This window comes from Syngnathoides biaculeatus, chromosome 5 (assembly GCF_019802595.1).
Source record: "Syngnathoides biaculeatus isolate LvHL_M chromosome 5, ASM1980259v1, whole genome shotgun sequence".
NCBI lineage: Eukaryota > Metazoa > Chordata > Actinopteri > Syngnathiformes > Syngnathidae > Syngnathoides > Syngnathoides biaculeatus.
The window spans coordinates 28,681,996-28,703,273 of NC_084644.1; the positions used below are offsets into that span (position 1 = coordinate 28,681,996).

The 21,278-nt window shown below is 40.7% G+C and overlaps 2 protein-coding genes across 4 annotated transcripts in view; both read left to right on the plus strand.

The window, feature by feature from the left end:
- The first annotated feature begins 1,734 nt into the window (after positions 1–1,734).
- Positions 1,735–15,126, plus strand: prpf3 (PRP3 pre-mRNA processing factor 3 homolog (yeast)). Of its 2 annotated transcripts, none has more exons than XM_061820964.1 (17): positions 1,735–1,860; positions 2,270–2,434; positions 5,323–5,453; positions 5,545–5,715; positions 6,919–6,996; positions 8,167–8,411; positions 8,506–8,624; positions 10,141–10,328; positions 10,414–10,580; positions 10,881–10,963; positions 11,074–11,217; positions 11,293–11,392; positions 11,468–11,581; positions 11,663–11,781; positions 12,753–12,830; positions 12,891–12,946; positions 14,602–15,126. In XM_061820964.1, the coding sequence occupies exons 2-17, from the start codon at positions 2,290–2,292 to the stop codon at positions 14,749–14,751; spliced, it is 2,088 nt and encodes a 695-aa protein (XP_061676948.1). In that variant the 5' UTR covers positions 1,735–1,860; positions 2,270–2,289; the 3' UTR covers positions 14,752–15,126. The 2 variants fall into 2 exon arrangements, with proteins under 2 accessions (XP_061676948.1, XP_061676946.1); XM_061820962.1 differs by having other exon boundaries at positions 1,749–1,950.
- Positions 15,127–15,539: 413 nt separating this feature from the next.
- The window catches only part of rprd2b (regulation of nuclear pre-mRNA domain containing 2b), a 34,431-nt gene continuing 28,692 nt past the window's right edge, over positions 15,540–21,278 (plus strand). Inside the window, exon 1 of one of the 2 annotated variants that reach the window (XM_061819235.1) lies at positions 15,540–16,536. In XM_061819235.1, the coding sequence (XP_061675219.1) occupies positions 16,338–16,536 (199 nt within the window). In that variant the 5' untranslated portion in view covers positions 15,540–16,337. The remainder of the gene's footprint in view (positions 16,537–21,278) is intronic. The other variant, XM_061819236.1, reaches the window with a different exon arrangement.

Here is a 21,278-nt window from a genome sequence, read left to right on the forward strand (position 1 = left end):
GATGGCTCCTTTTGCATCCAATAAACATTTACAGCACGTACACAAATATTTTTTCATATAGTCTGTCAAAAAAAAAATCATCTCAAATGGACATCTATTTTTTAATTTGTTAGTCAAAGGGCATCAGTCTGCCTAGCTCAAGTTGCATACACTTCTGATAAATAAATACCTTCCTACACATAAGATCCCTCCTCCGCCATAAATTGACCAATACAATCTTTACTGTATACTTCCATGACATGTATGGTTATGCAGTGATTTGGGAGTTTTGGCACAGGGTGGGATGGATGGAGGCATGGGGGTATCCGCCAGACGAGTGATGGCCCCAGGCTCACGAGAGTGTTCGTGCTCACGCTACTCCATTGCCACTCAGTTGACCCACATCCCGGAAAGACAGGAAAATTGAGGAGGGGGATGTTCATCACCTGATAGTCACATGTTCATGGTTGCTGCGAGGGGCGTTGATCAATAGATAAACTATGCTTTACTCCGCACAAGCAAATAAGAATCAATGAATGGCAATGAGCTGCAGCTGCTAAATGTCAACAGTCATTAAATAAATTGAGAGGGAAAGGAAGTCACTCAAAGTAATTTTCTCATTTGTTTCCTGCATTCTACTTGATTCTTTCTATTACAACATTGAATGAGAAGAATAACTTTTAGTTTGTGTAAAATAAAACTGCAGTAATTTCGTGTGAAAAAATTACATGTATACATGTGTTACATTCAGATGGTTTTCATTTTTATAAATAAAAACAGAGAAATAACAAACAAAATGACAACTACAACAAAATATATTTTTGGAATGGGTGACACGGTTGACGACTGGTTAGACTGTCACCCTTTCAGTTCTGAGGACCGAGGTTTAAATCCTGGCCCCCGCCTGTGTCGAGTTTGCATGTTCTCCCTGTGCCTGCGTGGGTTTTCTCCGGGCACACTGGTTTCCTCCCACATCCCCAAAACATGCATTAAATGTAGACTAAATTGCCCCTAGGTGAGATTGCGACTGCGACTGTTGTCTGTCTCCATGTGCCCTGCAATTGGCTCAGACAAGCTCCAGCGCTCCCACACCCTTGTGAGGATAAGCAGCTGAGAAAATGAATGGATGGATAAATATACTCCTGAAATGTTTTACTAGTTTCCGTAATACACTTCGTCCGAGGTGGGTAGCGTAACCTTATATTGTACTCAAGTGAGAGTACTATTACTTTGGAATAATATGATCAGTTCAGGATGTAGTCTGTCTTTTGCCCAACGTTAGCTGGCATAGGCTCTGGCCCTACCGCGAGCCTTGTGAGGATAAGTGGCTTAGAAAATGGACATGGTTCGAGTTAAAAAAAAAAAAAAAGCCCTCCAAACACTACTATGATTCATCGTCAGAAAGTACTTGGTTTAAAAAAAGTACTACTCAAGTAAAGAGTAACTTGTGAGTAACTTCTGATTCAACAAAGTCAGAGCATGAAAATAATAATAGATAAATAATTAAAATGGGATTCCACACGTACCTGCAACTCTTTCACAAAAGGTTTATGTGCGGTCATGTGTCTGTCTTGTCCATTCCAGTTAGTGAAATGTGAATCATTATAACAGAGGAAATATTACTTGAGTAAATGTAATGTTATATGTAGTGTGGAGCCACGCATATTTGTATCTACAGAACAGTACATTAAAAACATTTCGTTTATCCGCCGCGAGGGGACGACCAACATGAAAACGACGGAGAAAAATAAAGAAGAGGACGAGGAGAAAATGAGGAGGACTTAACTACTTCCGCTTCCGGGTTGCTGGGCTCAACGTTGTGTGAACGGACGACGCCGCGCGGCTAAATACAAAGTTGTCGAGAACACTTCGTGCTTTATTGTGAGATTAACGTCCCAAAGCGGATTTTATCTGTTTGACTTTTGTGACCCTTGTGTCCTCATACAGAATAACGGAATCAAGAAAGATTTTGTAAGTTTGGCCCTTTTACTTCCCGTGTCTGACTGTGTGCTAACATTGCTAACTTTAGCCCACAGACAGGCACTTTTCGCCGATGAGATTGACTTGTGACAGCATTTTAAGACATTACACATAATACGCTGTTTTTGTTTTTATTCTATCATCTGCACGTATGGAACACATTGCTATAAGTGGTCAGCATTTGAAGCCAAAGAGTGTTTTGTGGAGTGGTGGCTAAAACTATGACTGAATGGCGCTAGTTTTACAACGAATAGTAATGCCCTGCTTCATTGCAAGAATCAACGCTTGTTGTTTTATAATTCTTTGGCAGGGTGTCTTCTAGATTAGAGAATGTCGCTTCCTAAACGGGAGGTGGAGGAGTTGAGGCCATTTGTGGAGCGCACCGTGAAGAAGGTGCTCGGTTTCTCGGAGCCCACTGTGGTCACTGTTGCTTTGCAGTGCGTCGGGAAGGGTATGGACAAAAGGAAAACAACAGGTACATTTGGATATTGGACTTATTCCCTTTAATTTGTTTCACATCAATAGTATTATCACAAGGGTCAGAAGGTATGCTGTCAATTCCCCTTGGCGCATGACTTTTCCCATGGTCATATTTAGTTGTAATCATACACTTTTAACTGAGGTAGTTTATTATCTGTTACCTTACACTTTAGTAACGAACAGAACAACACCAAACCATCAACTGATTCAGTTTAGTATTCAGTATGATTCAATATGTAAGAAGCATATCTTCCAGTGCACTCTGCTGTAACTGACACCATGAGCTATTAATATGCAAGGTCTGTCAATCAGGTGAACAATTTAGGGCCTAACTGTCTCTAGATCTTGCTTTTTTCGTTGTCAATGTACATCTGGCTTTACTCAGACACAGGAATTGGTTCAAATAAATCCCTTCCCTCAAACAAGCTTACTTTGAGACTTCACTTTAAATAGCTGCTATTTTTTCTGTCAGTATACAGAAGAAGGATGTTGGTGACTACCTACCTGTACATTTCTGCAAATAAATGCCGACTTCTCAAATAAATTAGTTGTTGACCAGTTATCTCCTGGCCCAATTATGGGTGTCCTCCTCCTGCATTTTTGCTCATACGTATCATAGAAGCCTTCCTTTTAATGATCCTTTTGAAGAAATCATACATTTAAAACTGGCTAAACTTCAGTGAGCATTCTAATTTATTTATTAAAATTGTCACTTTATGAGATGATGCTGATTTTAGGAACTCCCTCCACTTTTTGCTTTTGTCTGAGCTTCAGATAAGTGAAAGATTAACATTTCAGTTTGGGCAGCACAATTATGGCCAAAATGATAATCAGGTTTACTGTGATCAATATGGAATAATCATGATTATTCCTCATCCATCTGTGCATCCATGTTTCGTTCTGGTTCTACTCATGAGCCTTGCACGCGTGCTGGAGCCTATCCCAGCTATCTTGGGGCAGGAGACTGGTTACACGCTGAACACCACGAAACTGTATGCAAGAGTAAATGATGATGATAAATATAAATGTACCCAAAGGGGTGGGGGGTCATTTTTATTTGTCTGTTAACATTTGAGTAGACGTGCGCCTCCAAAATGCAATATGTAAGCACAACTTAATGGAATCAAATCCAGTTAATCATACAAGGCAAAAGCATTAGGCTGCAATTAGTTGAAAATCCCCTTCGTCAAGGACTGTATGTCTTAATTGTTCAGCTTGACCATTGGTTAGTCATGCACGTCATAACCAACGAAGAACCTGACAGTTGTGATTTCCTTTTATATTTACTCCCGGCGTTTTTTCATTGTGGTCAGGCCAGCTGAAAAGTTGAGGCAGTTCCTACATCGATTGTTAACAGTGTCTTACTGTGACATGCGGCCTCTCGGACAATGTGCTGGGAATGGCAACTTCTTCAATGCCACTTCTGGTTTATATTTTGAAGTTTGCTCCTGAGCAAGCCACTTAATGAAGCCTTACCCATACCTTCGCCCCCTTGTGGCTGTCTGACTTGGTTTGTGCACTGCTGCAAATAAACCACTTTCCATACACACCAGTGCTTGCATTTTAAATGTAAAAAAATTTAATAGTTTTGCACCCCTAATTTAAGTTAGGTGCAGTTTTGCTTACTTTTTTCATTTAGTTTTGTAACAAATTCTGTCTATCCATCTTCTATCTATTGTCTAAAGATGGATAAAAAAATCTTTATAGCAAAAAGGGAAAAACTGATAAACATGCATCAACGTATTCACTTGTAAATCAAATGTTGGGCTTCATTATTATAAATTTGTAAGTTACTATTTTTATTACTGTAAATTCATATCTGCTCCAAATACCACTTATTGGCTTTCTAACATCAAAATACTCAAATAGATGCAACCCCCCCCCCTCCCCCATGAAAGGACCACAGCATGTCTAGATCCACCCAAACAGAAAGTTGTGCAAATAACAACTTCTAAAAATGCTTAACCCACCTTACCTCAAATGATATGAATGAATACTGATTTTGTTTTTTTTGTTTGTTTTTTAATTATCACGCAACCATTTTTGTAGTACCACCACCATGTATGCATTTGCATGGATAAAAGCCGCCTCCTCCAACGACTTCTAGTAAATGCCTGACTACATATAAACACCTTTTTTGAAACTGATGAAAGCACCTTGCCTAATTTCATTCACACAAGCATTAGTGAGAATAAATGCCAAATAAAGGTCTAATTTAAAATTAACACCTCATCTGAAATACAGTATTTGCTTACTTTGTCTAGTCAAAAATCAGCATCGTATACAGTGTCACATATCCACTTTTTTCTTTTCCTTTTGGCTTGTCCCGTTAGGGGTCGCCACAGCGTGTCATCTTTCTATTTAAGCCAACCTCGTGCATCTTCCTCTCTAACACCCACTGTCCTCATGTCCTCCCTCACAACATCCATCAACCTTTTCTTTGGTCTTCCTCTCCCTCTTTTGCCTGGCAGGTCCATCTTCAGCACGCTTTTACCAATATACTTACTCTCTCTGAACATGTCCAAACCATCGAAATCTGCTCTCTCGAACCTTGTCTCCAAAACATCCAACTTTGGCTCTCCCTCTAATGAGCTCATTTCTAATCCTATCCAGCTTGTTCACACTAAGCGAGAACCTTCATTTCTGCTACCTCAAGTTCTGCTTCCTGTTGTTTCTTCACAAGTTGTAAAAATGTTGATTACCTGTACTCCATCGTTGCAAACCACTTTTACTCAACATGATTTTCTTTTATTCATATAAGATATTGACTCTCAAAGGAAAGTCAAAGTTTTCTAAAAACAAATCTGTTGAGATTGACCCCTGTGTCGAGTATATTTGTTTGAGGTCATTTTCAGTGATTGAACTACACTCAATTCCTCTCAGACCAACTGCATCCTTTCCTAAATGAGTCAGCTGGAAGTTTTGTCGAGCGTCTTTTCGAAGGATTGGAGGAGAGCCGCAGCTCCCGTAGCAACAAAGGAAGTGGAGAAAAGACACGCAAGAGAGACCTGAAGGTAAATTAGTAATGTAGCACCCAATCACAGATGATCTTTAAAACTCAAAGGTTTAAAAGATGTTTTCTGTCCGTTGGTGGCGTGCCATCAGGAGGTGTTTAGCGATGAGACGGAAACAGCAGGAGTGAAAGGTGCTGTGGCCACCGCCACTGACGGTACGGTCACCAAACGCAAACGGGTACCCCGCTTTCAGGAGATTGAGGAGCCTGAGGTCATACCGGGACCACCATCGGAGAGCCCCACAATGCTCAGCAAAATGCAGGTACAGTAAAATCACTAGTATGTGTACATTGTACATTAGGGCTGCAGAATACATTTTTCGAGCATCGCCATCACAATGTGTGTCTGCAATACTCGCAGGGTGCTGCGGAATGTTGTTGTTATTGATATGCAGTCAGTGAACTTTAAAATGACTGATCAGCAGAGGAACCTGGTTGGGCATGCTATTAAGATAAGTACTGATGTTATGGTAAATTCTAACCCATGAAACAAAACACGGAGCAGCCCAAAGTATAACATATTTATTTTTTTGTAGGGTAACTATTCATTAGGACGTGGGAAACAATTAGATTTCTGCATTTACTGTATCTCTCCAAAACGTTACGAAGGAATGCGTGTTGCAAATCAAAAAATCAGATGGATTCAATGTGTTTTGCTTAAACTAATGCACTGTTTGGGTTGGGGTGGGGGGGGACCCTCAAGCTGCTAGACTGTGATGCAAGACCTTTAACAGTCAATCAGATGATGGTTGAAATTAGTTAAATGATCCATCCATCCATTTTCTGTACCGCTCATCATGAGGTTTGTGAATGCTGGACCCCATCTCAGCTGTCATCAGGCAGGAGGCGGGGTACACCCTGGATTGGTTGCCAGGCAATTGCAGGGCACACAGAGACAGACAACAGTCCCACTCGCAATCACACCTCAGGGAAATTTAGAATCTCCAATGAATGCAAGTTTTTGTGATGTGGGAGGAAACTGGAGTGCCCGGAGAAAACCCACACAGGCTCGGGGAGAACATGGAAACTCCACACAGGCGAGGCTAGGATTTGAACCCTGGTCCTAAGAACTGTGATGCCAATGCTCTACAGCTGCACCTCTGTACCACTGAGTAAATGATATATTATTATAGTAATATAATGAAAATACTTCAACTTATGTCCGTTTTCATTCCACAGCTTTTACTGATGTTTTAGGATTTGGCCATTGTATCATTTTAGTACTGGTCTCAAAGTATATTATGCATGTATCGTAGTAAATTCAGAGTTTGGGAATTATGACCCCACTATTTGTGTAGTTTCCCGTTTGTTTAACATCAAAATGTATATCCCAGTTAAACAAAAATTGATTAAATTTTTTTTTTTTTTTTTTTTGCAGTTTTGTTTTTGGCGATTTTGTGTGGCCCTAATGTATGTGATCATCTTGTTACTAAACACATTTTCTGACTTATTTTGTGTATCATTAGATCAAACAGATGATGGAGGAAGCCACGAAGCAGATAGAACAGCGAAGGAAACAACTGAACATTTCATCTCCTGCACAGGTCATTACGCTCACTATTTTGCATCTTATGAGCGCTACCAATTAAAAGTACAAGCACTAGGTGCTTGATTCTTTTCTGCTGTGTGTCACGAGCCAAAATGTGAATTACTAATGACCGCCCGATATGCTGCTGGTGGAGTGACGACAACAAAAATGAAAGTAACTCACTAATAGTTCTTTCAACGTTATTTTTGAACAGTTCAAACAAAAACAAATACACTTTTATTATACTATTACAGTCGCAGGTTGTCATATCTCACATCATCCAGATCACACAACAACTAAGCAGCTATGATTTTGACACCACTCACCCTTGTTGGGGACCTGTTTTTTTTTTTTTTTTTATACAATGCTGTGCATTTTTTACTTCATGAAAATCTGGTTTAAAAGAGTATTTAGGGGCTGGAACAGATTAATGGTATTTCATTTTTTTTTTATGAATGGGGAATACTGATGTGATATACAGTATGAGCGAATTGAGTTACAAGCTTGGCCATGGAACGAAGTAAACTAAGTCAAGATCCCACTGTATATGCCAATCGGTGGTTGTGATATCAAATATCTTATTACATTACCGTTGAAAATAATGGCTTATATATTGAGCTCTGAAAAATCCAGACAAGTTGTAAGGACATTTGCTTGTATATTGGCATATTGCAACATCTAAAAAATTTTTTAAAGGCAGTTATTCGCCATTTCACATTTCAACTATGTGGTGGATAAATGGTCATACTTGAATTTGTATTTTGCAGACAATTATTTGTAGTTGTTAATTACTGTACCACGTGTATAACAGCTGTCCATTGGCAACTTATCAGCCATTAACTGGCACTCCCAATAGTGATCTGGCCTTTCTGCTCATCTGCTTTGGGAAGTTCACCATCCTGCTGACTCTGGTGTCAACTGGCAGCCAAACCTAGCCCCTTCTTTGCTCACATCGTACCTGCACGGTATCTGCTCCCCATCTTTAGAGTGTTACATATAGACCACAAGAATACACCGTGTGTGTGTGTGTGTGTGTGTGTGTTTTTTTTTTTTTTTTTTTTAGTAAAGTTCATTCTACAAATATTGACTTTTTTTTTTTTTCATGGATTGAGGGATTGATAACACAGTCGCAGGAAGAAAATGCCGATACAGTCCTGATGCTGCTGCCTCCTCTCTTACCCCACAGACACAAATGGAATCTCCGATGTCCCGTCTTCTCGGCCACGCCGGTGTAGGCGGGTCCATCATGCCCTCACAGGCTGCCAGCTTCATGAACGACGCCATCGAGAAGGCTCGCAAGGTCGCCGAGGAGCAGGCGCGCCTCCAGTCTCAGATGACCATGAAGCCCAATGTCCTCGGATTGTTGGGAAACTCCATCCCTCACAACTTTGTGGCACTGGCCAACCTTCACGCCATGGGAATTGCCCCACCGTGAGTAATGCCTTAAAGTGCTTGAGAGGCGAAACCTTTTGTGGATGTTCATTCATTGAAAATGTTTCCACCTTCTGTTTGTCTGCAATTGTAGGAAAGTTGAAGTGAAGGAGGTGAATAAGCCGACGCCCCTCATTTTAGATGACAAGGGTAGGACGGTGGATGCCACTGGCAAAGAGATTGAGCTCACACATCGCATGCCCACGCTCAAAGGTATGTCAGTTGTCAGTACATAATGTCATTTTTGTGACCATGATGCCAATTTTCCCTGTGTCCATTAATCCTGATTTCAATATCAATAAAAATAATTATGATCATTACTTTTACCATAATCGTCGGAGAACCCATTTCTACTGAGCCAACTTCCATATCCACTTTTAGCGTTATCCTATGTCCTCTTTGTTTTCATTAGTAGCTTTTTTCCATCTGCCACTTTGATCCACACTGAGGTGCTCACAAGAATTGCTGTTTTATTTGACTTTTGAGGCAAACTTCATTTCAAGTTGTGGGAGGACTATAGTTTTGTACAGGCAGCAAAATTTTAAGCGTCCTGACATAACATCTGTTGTGAAAATTTTAATTTACATGCCTCACATTGTACCATTTTTTGGGGGCCTAAAGGTTAGGAGGTTCCACTTAACAACCATGTCTAAGTTTTTGAACTTTTGAACTGAGAATTGGTTAAAAAAAAAAAGTGTGATTTCTCATAAACTACTAGCCACATTAGGAACAAGACTGAATAATTAATTTGCATATATTGTGTGTTCTGTAAACCTATAGTGTTAACTTGCCACAGTACACAGCACAGAAGATGAATTCCACACTTGTGGCTTATAGCTAATGCTATCTTCATAGAAAATTACGATTACTAAGAAAGAAAATACTGCACTGGTGACATTCCATGTATCATGTATTGTAATACATACATTATTGTACAGTAATACATGACATTCATGTCTTCATGTAGCCGAGGATTGTATCGCCAAGGTACGGCTACCGCCCACTTCACATTGCCCCTCTCGCAGGTGGTGAGACCATGGGAAGGGGGGCCCATGTTACCCTTTCGCGCGGCGCCCAGCCAAGCCCAACGGGTGCAGGCCCCCAGGCACTTGCTTTCGAGCCTCACCTCCTGGGCCAGCTCCAGAGAGGGGCCCTGGTGACCCGCGTCCAGGCAAGGGCAACCTGAATCCATTTGTTTATACCGTCATGGGTGTAGATGCCATGCTTTGTCTGGCCCCTCACCTACAACCTGTTTGCCATGGGTAACCTACCCTGGGCGTGAAGCCCCAGACAACTTAGCTCCCAGGATCATTGCGACATACCAACCCCGCCACCATGGAAATGTGACGGCTCAAAGAGGGGTTTGAGAGGAGCCAGATGAGGTGCCTGGGGCATCTGATTTGGATGTTTCTTGGACGCCTCCCTGGTGAGGTGTTCCAGGCACATCCCATCGGAATGACACCCCAGGTATGACCCAGGGCACGCCGGAGAAACTGTCTCGAGGCTGGCCTGGGAAAGCCTTGGGGTTCCCCTGGAATCGCTGGGTGAAGTGGCTGGGGAAAGGGAAGTCTGGGCATCCCTGCTCGACTCGGAAAAGCTGGATGGATGGATGGAAATACTACAAGCAAGTGTTATAAAATCTGTCCAATAACAGTTGTTTACAGTTGATATAGTTCTGCAACAAAATGATGGTTATCTTTGATGCTGACATTTCACCTTATGTCTCAAGCTAATATTCGGGCGGTGAAGAGAGAGCAGTTCCGTCAGCAACTGAAAGAGAAGCCTGGAGAGGAGCTGGAGTCCACTTCCTACTTTGACAATCGCGTAACAATAATAGCACCTCAGCGGACTCGCAAGACCTTCAAATTTCATGAACAGGGTCGATTTGAGAAGATTGCTCAAAGAATTCGAACAAAGGTCAAATTCCACTCTACATTGTCCATTCTTTAACTATCAAATGCAATATTTGCAAAGTGAGTTTCCCCTATGTTTGTTTGGGCAGGCCCAGTTGGAGAGGTTACAGAATGAGATTTCGCAGGCTGCAAAGAAGACTGGAATCCATGCATCAACCAAGCTGGCTCTGATTGCTCCAAGGAAAGACATTGGAGACAGCGAAGTGCCCAACATCGAGTGGTGGGACTCCTTCATTTTGCCCACCAACATAGAGATGTAAGAAACTAGCACACACACCAAAAGAAAAGAAATTAAGAAGAATGGAATGATAGATCCTACGATCCAGATTTTTACAAGGGAAACTCCCAAGTTAAACACATCTAATTTGCAATTTATAACAAACGAACTGTCCCACCAGGAAGGATAAAATTAAATTGACAATACACTCGTAAAAACACATGCAAAAACACTATATTTAGATATTTGAGCTGAGAATGTTCTTTCAGTTTCAAAAATATGTATATGATTCCTAAAATGGGGAGACAACCTTTTTTTTTTTTTTTAAATCCCATGAAGAAAGCCAGAAACCAAACTTGATGAGGTGGTGCTTTTCGGGGTGACCAATTTGGTGGAACATCCTGCCCAAATTAGCCCTCCAAGTAAGTGTATAATGTGAAACTTTTTTTTTTTTTTTTTTTACTGCATCACAAACAGAATCCTCAAGGACTAAACCGGTTACAGTGTTTGTGTGTGTGTTTTCTTCCCTCAGTTGACAAAGACAAGCCAGTCACCCTGGGTGTATATTTGACCAAGAAAGAACAGAAGAAGCTGAGAAGACAGACTAGACGGGAAGGCCAAAAAGAAGTACAAGAAAAGGTCCGTCTCGGTCTGATGCCTCCACCAGAGCCCAAAGGTAGCCACAAAAGTGTGAAGAATAATGTTTCAAATGAAGTGGAACATAGCTAACATATGGTGTCATTTTTCTCAGTTCGCATCTCAAACCTGATGAGAGTGTTGGGGACTGAGGCAGTTCAGGACCCCACAAAGGTGGAAGCCCATGTCAGAGCACAGATGGCCAAGAGGCAGAAGTTAGTCCTCACTCACTCCACTTTTTGGTTAATCTAATTACTTTCTTGTTTGATGAATACTTGTGCCCTTTGCAGAGCCCACGAGGAGGCCAACGCAGCGCGAAAGCTCACAGCAGAACAGCGCAAAGAAAAGAAAGTGAAAAAGTTGAAAGAGGATCTCAGCAGTGGGGTTCACATTACGGTGTACAGGTTGGAAGGATGCGCTTACGCTTCAATCAAATGTGCTACAACTTTCAAATGTATCCAACATAATCTTCCGTTCCTCCACAGGATCCGTAACCTACAAAATCCAGCAAAGAAGTTTAAAGTGGAAGCCAATGCCAACCAGCTCTACCTGACTGGAACTGTAGTTCTGCATAAAGATGTCAACTTGGTTGTGGTTGAAGGAGGTGAGCAGATAAGGCCAATAATAACAATGATATACTCTACACCTAACCTGCCTTCCTTCTGAAGTGAAGAGTGGGGTGACATACTGAATAGTTTACGGTTTAGATGCAGCGTCCCGTGTGGCCGTGTATTATTTTATACTTTTATCTCTAATTAATCTCCCTCTCAAACCCCTTGAATTTGTTAGTGATAGATACAGCCAGCAGCGCAATTTCAATCACTTTCTTGAACAAACTGTAAGAAAACAAATGAATAATAAGCAAATTCATACGGGAGCTGTTGATGGCCAAAACTCACACGTCCTGCTGACTGGCTCACAGGTTAGTCAGATAACTGTCAGCCAATTCTACAATTTAATTTGCTGACCCCTCACTAAGCCCCATGGGCCTTGTCAAACCACACACACACTCAACAGTCAAAGACACTACAGTAGAATGTGGGGATGGAAAACCCAAGTGGACATGTATAATGCCTGGACGTCACATGGGTATGTTGTCTTTAATGTAAAAAAAATCAGTAGAATATAAGATATCCGATCGTTGTAACCTCGCCAAAAATATTTTGGAGTGAGCCAGTCAAATTCCAGACTTGAAATACGATTGAAATGTGGTGACGTGACCTTACAAAGTGTGTTCATTTTTGAAAACCCTCCGTTATTGCTGATTTCAAACAATTGTGTAAGGTAAGGAAAAAGGGCCAAAACATCTCCGCAGAGATGTGAAAGATTCTTGAAAAACATTTGGAATCAGTTGTTGCTGGTAAGGATGGCCCAACTACTCATTAAATTTCACACTAGTTCACTTGGGTTGTATTGATGATCTTGGATGTTAAAGTGGGGAAACTGATCAATAATATAAGAATTTCAGGAGGAGACCTTTATACTTTGTCAAAGCACTGTATAGAATGTTGTTGCATTGTACTTGTGTACTTAATCCTACAACTGCTGTTCTCCTGACTTGATGACTTGTTTCAGGTCCGAAATCTCAAAAGAAGTTCAAGAAACTCATGATGCATAGAATCAAATGGGAGGAGCATAACTCCAAGAGAGACGGTAGGAGACACTTTTGAGTCTTTTTAAGATATTGTAAGCTCATATCTGTCCTACATCCAGATCCAGATGGTGATGACGAGACAAGGAGGAACAACAAGTGCTGGTTAATTTGGGAGGTGAGTCTCTTGCTATGTGCTGCTTCAACAAATATACAGACCTTTTACAAAAAATGAGAATATCATATCAAAATGTATTTCCATAATTCCATGGAAAAGGTTTAACTTTCATAGATTATATTGTTTGTTTTATTTTTACATAGTTTGTGCTTCCAGCAATCAACCTCTGGCGTTGCCTGGGAGTTATGAAATCCCGGATTTCCGTGATGCTTCGTGTCAGTTCTTTCTTTTTGGGTCTGGTGCCCCTCATTTTCCTCTTTCTCAATGAGCTTTAAATCCGGCGAGTTGGCCGCCCAATTGAGCACTGATCGCACGTGCATCTAGCATTAGGTTTTAGTGCTTCTGGCGGTATGGGCAGGAAGCAGGGCTTGCTGGATTATGTAATGTGCGTTTCCATACAGATCTGCAGCAGAAGGAATCGTGAAGTCCTGGTAGAAAGCAGTTTTCCAACACCTACCCTGGACATTGCACCCCAAATCATGACTCACTGGCTAGATATTTCACACTGGACCTCAAGCTGCTTGGGTATTATTCTTCCTCCAAACCCTTAGACCTTGATTTCCTAATGAAAAGTCTACTTTTCTTTCCTCAGACCACTGGGTGCCAGTCAATTCCTCCTCCTCCTTGGCCCAGTTGAGCCACTTCCTTTCGTGGCTCTGGCTCAGTGGTTTGACCAGAGGAAACGAACTGTTGTAGCCCATCTCATGCATGTCTGGAATGTGTTGCTTTTTGGACTTTGACTCCCGCCTCATTCCACTTTTTCTGAATCCCGCCTCATTCCACTCTTTCTGGATCTTGGATAGATTCTTCAGTCTTCTCTCTTCTGTGATCTGCTGAAGCCCACGGTCATCCCTTTTACTGGTGCATTTTCTACTGCCACATTTCTTCCACTAGAATTTTCATGGATATGCTTGGACAAAGCACTCTGTAAACAGCCCACCTATTTACCGATGAACTTTTGTGGCTTACCCATCCTATGCCGTGTATCTTACCAGTTGTCAAGTCTGCAGTCTTCCCACATTGAACCCAACTTAGACAGTTGACCCAAACTAAATCAATTTAATGACACATGGGGAAACCTGTGCAAGTGCTTTGAGTTAAGTGGTGTGTGACAGTTTAAAAGAAGGACCACTTTTTTTGTCATGAACATGCAAGCACGCGAAATTTGTGTTTTGCATTTTGCCCATCACAGTGAACACACACACAGACTTTAGTGGAACACACTGGAGGAGGGGGCACCTGAAGAGCTCAGAGAGTAGTCCAGTAACTTGCACAAGGACACCACAGTCATGAGTCTTGGCGATGTTGACCAATGGTCCAGTTGGGGTCCTGAACCTGTCTCGAACAGTGACAAGTGATGGATGATCTTAACCATTGGGCCACGGCTGCCCATACAAACTTATCTCTTGCAAAATTTGGGCTGATTTGTTCACAGTATTTTTTTTTTAATTCCTGATTTTGTGGGTTTTATGAGCACAAAGCTCAACTGCAAATACTTGAAATTGCTTAAATTACAAACCCTTAATGTATAATCTATGAAGGCTTAATTTTTTTAATGGTATTAAGTTTAAACCTTTCCATGAGGATACATTTTTTGGGAAAGGGTCTGTATTTGTGCTGGTTTGTGATAGTCCCCCAATGCATTCCTCTTCCAGGGCACAGCCAAAGAGCGCTCCTTTGGAGATGTGAAGTTCAAGCAGTGCCCCACAGAAAATATGGCCCGGGAACACTTCAAAAAGCATGGCACAGAACACTACTGGGACCTGGCTCTCAGTAAGAGTGTGCTGGACAGTGCGGACGACTAAAGAGCTTAACAGAAGAACACAAGCGCTTCAATCCAACACCTCACAAAAACCCTCCCTTTTTGCCTCGTTCCTTCTAAAAAGCCCCAGAACTTACTTCACAAGCTGACTGACTGACTTGAACTTGGATTGATAAAAACTGTTCTGCAAGGACATGACAGGTTGGAGTGTCAGAAAACTAAAGCCTTTGTGGAACGTGGCTGATCGTGTATGTATGTATGTATGTATGTATGTATGTGAATGAATGCGTGTATGCCTGAATTTTTTAGGAGGTTCTATAAGATTACAAAATGATATAAATCACTAGGCCAGATCTTTCTCATGTAAGACCACAGACATTTATTCTGAGTAATTCTGAATAAAAGTCTTTCCCTTCAATGAATGGTTCTTTTATTCTGTGTAAATAAATAAATAAATAAAAAAACCCAAAAAGTAGCCACACACATTCAGTATATGTATGAAAAAAAATAACTGATTTGGACTGCGGTTCTTAGTCAATGGGATTTTTTTTAAACATTTAAAACATTTTACAGATGTCTTGATGATGTCTGACATGCATTGGTCAAAGTACCTTAAAGATAGGATAAGAATTCTATCCATTTTGTTGGTGTGTTTGTCGTGGTCTGCTGCTTACTTCAAGTAGCTGAAAGCAGAGCACCCAAGAAAATGAAACCATTTTTGAAGTGCATGAATACATGCCTTTGCCCAAAGATAGCTGGGATAGTTTCCAGCATGCCTGTGACCATACTGAAGGTAAACTGCACAAAAACACTAAAATTAAAAAATTATGCATGCCATGCCAACAAATGAACAATCATTCACGGGCACTTTTTCAGAAGTAGCCAATTAGTGATGGCCCAAGAAATCTAAAAGGCTCATCTATGTAATGTTGCAACTGTAGAGAGGCTGAAATCATCTGTGGACAATTTTAAGTTATTTTAAATGATTAATACATTTTCAATGGTTGTCAATCTGATAACTGTGAATTGTTGAATCTTTTGTTCATTACCTCTGTCACTGTCAAGTAAACTGGGGAAGCTCAGAAAGGTCTCCTTGACTACTATTACAAATTCCTCTAGGTCTCCCAATATTTTGACATAACTAACCTTTTTTCCCCCCAACGCCTTTCAAATGGAACAAAACTGTAGCAACTTTGAATGTTTCTTTACATTCCCATACAATTATTGCCATGCTTGCTTTTAGTAACTGCCCATTTATTAGTCATTTACTTCATCAGTCATTTACTTATTCATTTTCTTTGTATTTGATTTAAGAGAGCAGGTTTGCTCATCTGTCTTGTGTGGAGGACCCAAGAGGTCTAGAAACACACCTCGTATGCAATACATTATAAAGTTAATTTGCCGTAATATATACTGTACAAAACAGTAGATTTTGAAAGTAGGGACCATGTGCCTTTTCACTGGCAATGGATCGTTGCTAGCAGACCAGCACGATTTTAGCGGCCATCATGATCAATCATCATCATCATCTTCTTCTTCTTCTCCTCTTCATCCTCCTCCTCCTCCTCCTCCGTCCCAAGGGAAGCTTCTTCGACTCCAACCGAGTTTAGCCACACCGCAGCAGCAAAGATGGCGGCCGGTTCTGCAGCTGTGACCGGCCACGGAGCCCGCAGCAGCTCCAACGCTTCGTTGGCGGCCTCGCTTGACCGCCGCTTTCAAGGAATATCCAACACCATGGAGTCTATACAGAGCCTTTCTGGTTGGTGCATTGAAAACAAGAAGCAGAGCAGCCTCGTCGTTCGCTCCTGGATGAAGTGGCTCAAGAAATGTGAGTCGCCCAGCGAGCTCCGGCTAAGCTAAAGAAGGCTAATGCTATTAATTCGAGTGCGATTTTGTCTCGACAGACCAAGAGTTGGTTTGGTTGCTCATTCTGGTGGAATACGTAACCGCGTTGTTTGTGCTCCAAAATTAATTATTTTCACTTGTTAAGATACAAACACCGTTATTTGATCATAGTGGCCAAGCAAATGTTGTTTTCTCTCAGTTTAGTTAGCCTCAGTCGGGCCTCCAGGTCCAAACACCTTTTCCTTGTCCTTCCTTTACTGAAATTGAACACGACACGGTATGTGTAAAATAATCATTGATCCTACCGCTGCACAAGAACATAATAGTGTAGCGTTTTCTTTGACTTATTCAGGGCATCGCGTGCCGAAATCGTTGTCATCATACAAAGTCGGACGGACAGTCGTCAATAACGCATGGATTGTATTTATTCTTGCACAAGTTTATGTGCTGCTTTTCATCATTTAGGTTACGTGTGGTACGCCAAGGATCCAAGATGTTTCCAACTTCAATGGACTTACTGAAAGTCATTACTTGTCTGTAAAATGGTTATCTTATTTACCACCTCAATATGGTATTTAATTTGTACAAGTAATTGAAACACGTATTTTTTTTAATTATCCAGAAATGTAATACAGGGAGTCCTCGCTCTACGACTGAGATCCATTCCGACAGTCGCGATTTAACTAAAATTTTGACTTAATTCTGATTCCACCATTAAAGTCAGAATTTACATCAAAACACTTTGTCTAAAAACAAATACGTTGAAATAAACAAGATAACGTACTTAGCATTACTGTTGAGAGGTGGATGGAGAAGAAAAGGGGAGGCTGTGCCTAGCTATTGTGAAGGAACCTGGTCCTCAATCCTCTCCATCACGACAAGTATCAAAGAACCTTGTTTTGTGATCATTGTATCTAACATAGGAGGTGAACCCATCAAATGCGCTAAAATACAGGCTTTGTCTTTAATAATTGTCCCCACAGTCGACCGACTGAAGCCTTGGTAATGTTGGTGTCTGTCCTTTCTCCATTCTTTTTATGATCTTGAGCTTCATTTCCATGGTAATGATTTTCTTTTGGCTGCAGAAGCATTGCTAAAAGACACAGCTTCCTTCTTTGGGGCAATAATGTCTAAAAAGGACTGCAAAAAATGCGAAGATACTCCCGGTGCACAAACATGGACAAGCATTAGCCAGACAAAATGGAGGACGGGGGATGGGTGTTGTAAAGTCAAAACATCTTAGATTGAGACAGTCTTAACCAGAGGACTCGCTGTACGTCGGTATCTTCACTTAGGAGTGGGCTTTACACACTCGGGATTTATTGAACGATCAGCAAGTAACTTTTGGGGGAAAAAAAACAATCTATAACGATCCAGTCACAAGATGATGTGTCTAAGTGATTTATTTACTGTATATGCCTATACTAAGTATTTGAAAAATATTCTGTAGTCAGCTCATGTATTCTAATTAGTCAGGTCAAAGTAACATTACAACATGACAGAAATAATGGGTCATAACTTACTGTACTAAATTACTTATTTATTACTTAATAACACAGACACCCCGAAACTTTATAGCATGATTTGACAAAACTTTGGCTTGTTTACATACAACAGTGCTACCACTAGTTTGCTCGGCGATTTGTTTCCTGCCTGCTTGCCACATCATATTAAAAGTTTGTGAGCTTACCTCACAAAATCCTTCAATGAACTTCTCCCAAGCACTGGTGACCACCACCATGTTTTTCCCCATTTTGTACTTTTTTTGATCAACACAATACACGCGCGATCCATTGTTGTGGTGGGCCTGGTAATGTCTTCATCTGGCCGTGTTTATTTTGACAAAGCCCAGAGATTGAAAATGACGTCAAAAGACACGACAAGGCTGAAAATAAACTTTTGGATTTCAAGTATACTGAAAACCATGAAGAATTGATGTAGGTAGATGTTTTGCGGATTGATTGGATTAGTGAATTATGATAAAAAGAAGATGATCATAAAATGCACATTATCACCCGATAGTAATCAGATCCACTTAGGAGTTTTTTGGGATATGTTTTTTTTTTTTTTTTTTTTTTTTTTTTTTTTTTGCTTTGATGTGAGAGCAAAAATTCAAGATTCAAGCAGTTGATGGTGGCAGCAATTGCTACTCACTATACAACAAGCGTTTTTTTTTTTTTCCAGGTTGCATAATTTTTGAAAAAGACTACAACTTTGCTATTGCATCACCTAGTTTAAGTTTACTATCCAAGCATAAGACAGAGAATTGCACACATTTAAAAACCAACACATTGCACTAGGAAAGTCTGCTAGTGTAAGGCTCAGAGAATTTTGAACACCATAGATGAAGCTAATGAATAAAATCTATTTCACGGAGATATAACAATCTAAGCAACGGAAATTTAAACATGTTACAGCAACACGTAGACGAATACCAATACTTACAGGCATATATTTTACATTATCATCTGCAAAAAAAAAATATATATATACTGAGTCACTTAGTTGTGAAACACTTTTTCCATTTGTCTTTATTATCCTGCCCCTTGGAGCATGATTTGGGTCTGAAATGGCTTATCCCGCCCTTCCCTTTTGATCATAATTTAAATGTGACAGGCCTGAAAGTAACTAATTTCAAGGAAGTATGTTGAAATGATACCTCTCGACTGAGAAATTAAAACCATTGTACGTAGGCTAGAGCTAAGTTTTGCCAGGGTTGTTTGTGGAAGTTACATCGAATTTTGTGCATCAACTATTGCTTGAGCACTTTCTGGTACTTTTTTCAGTCTGTAAGCAATGTATTTTTTGGATAATGAGTTTGAGGTAATATTTAAATAGCAACTTGACCAGTCATCCACACGGAACCAGAGTGGATCTTTTCCAGTTTAGTCTTTTTCTCCCATTAACAGGAAAAAATGTGTGTTCACACAAAAATGCTGAAACGTAGCAAAATTTTCTCCTGGTTGCCATTGTGATTATACAGTAAGCAGAATGTGGGTTATACTGTTGCTGTAAAAACAATATCATGCTCAGGAGCTTGTGCAGAACACACCTAACAGCACTTTATTTTCCGTACTGTAAGCCTTTAATTCTTTCAAAAAATTTACAGTTCGCCTTTTAATCCGATGTGCATTATGTGAGCATTGAGGTTCAAAATCAGTAAAAATCTAGTTGTACAACTTTGGTATGCTCTCTGCTTGATTGTATGTCGGAACATTTTCCGCCGACGCGGGACGTAATTCGTACATTACTTACGCTGGAAGCGATAAACCAATCTGACATTATGTAAAACAAACCCAATCCCAATGAAGCTGGGACATTGTTAAACAAAAACAGAATTCAATGAAATCATCTTCAATCTATATTTGATGTTCAAACTGATCTCTCCCCCCAAAAAAAAAAAAATTGAAATTTTATGGCTGCAACATATTACAAAAATGGTGGGACAAGTGTCAAAAAAGACAGAAAGTTGAGGGATGCTCATGAAACTCCTATATGGAAAATTAAACAGGTAAACAAACTAATTGGGAACAGTTGTGCCATGATTGGGTATAAAAGGAGTGTCCCTGAATTGCGTAGTCATTCATAAAACGGCGTGAAGTTCACCTCTTTGTGAACAAGTGCATGAGAAATTAGTGGAACAGTTGAATGAGAATTGCAAGGAATTTAGGGATTTTATCTACAGTCCACAAAATAATCAAAAGGTTCAGAGAACCTAGAGAAATCACTGCATGTACCCAACCAAACATCCAACCAGGAGGTTCACAGTCTTGATCAACAACCTGGGCAGTTTCTGCAGTGTGGCCAGATTACGACAGATAGTCCACGATTAGTGTATAATGGGCTTCACATCAATGTGACAAAAAACTCAAGACAAAAAACTGGTAGCACGTTGCAGTGGAATTGTAAATTAACTGTTTAAAAAGTTAATGACAAGAGGGAAGAAGCTTTTGGAACGTCTACTTGTTTTACTTTGCATTGTTTGGTAAGGTCTAATTGAGGGACGGTGCTAGAAGAGGTGGTGACAATCTTTGCAGCAGCTTTTTTTGTCTGTTGCACTTGGAGTTTTCCCTCTTTTGTACTAGCACCATACCAGACTATGTTCGAAGAATACAGAGCTGATTCGATGTACGCTGTGTAGAACTACCACAACAGATTTTCTAACTGGCCATGCTTCCTCAGAAGCAGCAGGAAGTAGATCCACTGCTGGGCCATTTTGAGGACTGAGTTGATGTTGATCTCCCAGTTCGGGTCCGGAGAGACTAATTCCCAGGAACCTGAAGGTCTCGACAGTTGACACAGGTCAATCAGACATCGTGTGGGGCAGCTGTAGCAAAGGATGCATTCTGAAGTCTATGATCATATCTACAGTCCTGAGTGTGTGCAGCTCCAGGTTGTGTCAGCCCCACCACAGCTCCACTTCCTGTTGATACGCAGACTCATTTACGTTGGAACCACTGAAGTTGTGCTGTATTCCTCATGTAGCAGTCCAGCCTTTCGAAATCGGTTTGTGATGGTAGATTCTTTCACACTGGTTCATGCTTTTAAGCTAGCACTGTCATCTTCTACACAGACTCGTGGTAGCTTCGTCCTCTACGCGCAATTGAGGTAGACTCTTCTACACCCAATTGGGGTAGATTCTTCATTTATGCACAATTGAGGTAGATACTTCCTTTTACATGCATTGAAATTGGTCTTCTTTTTCTACATAGTTGAGGCATCTGT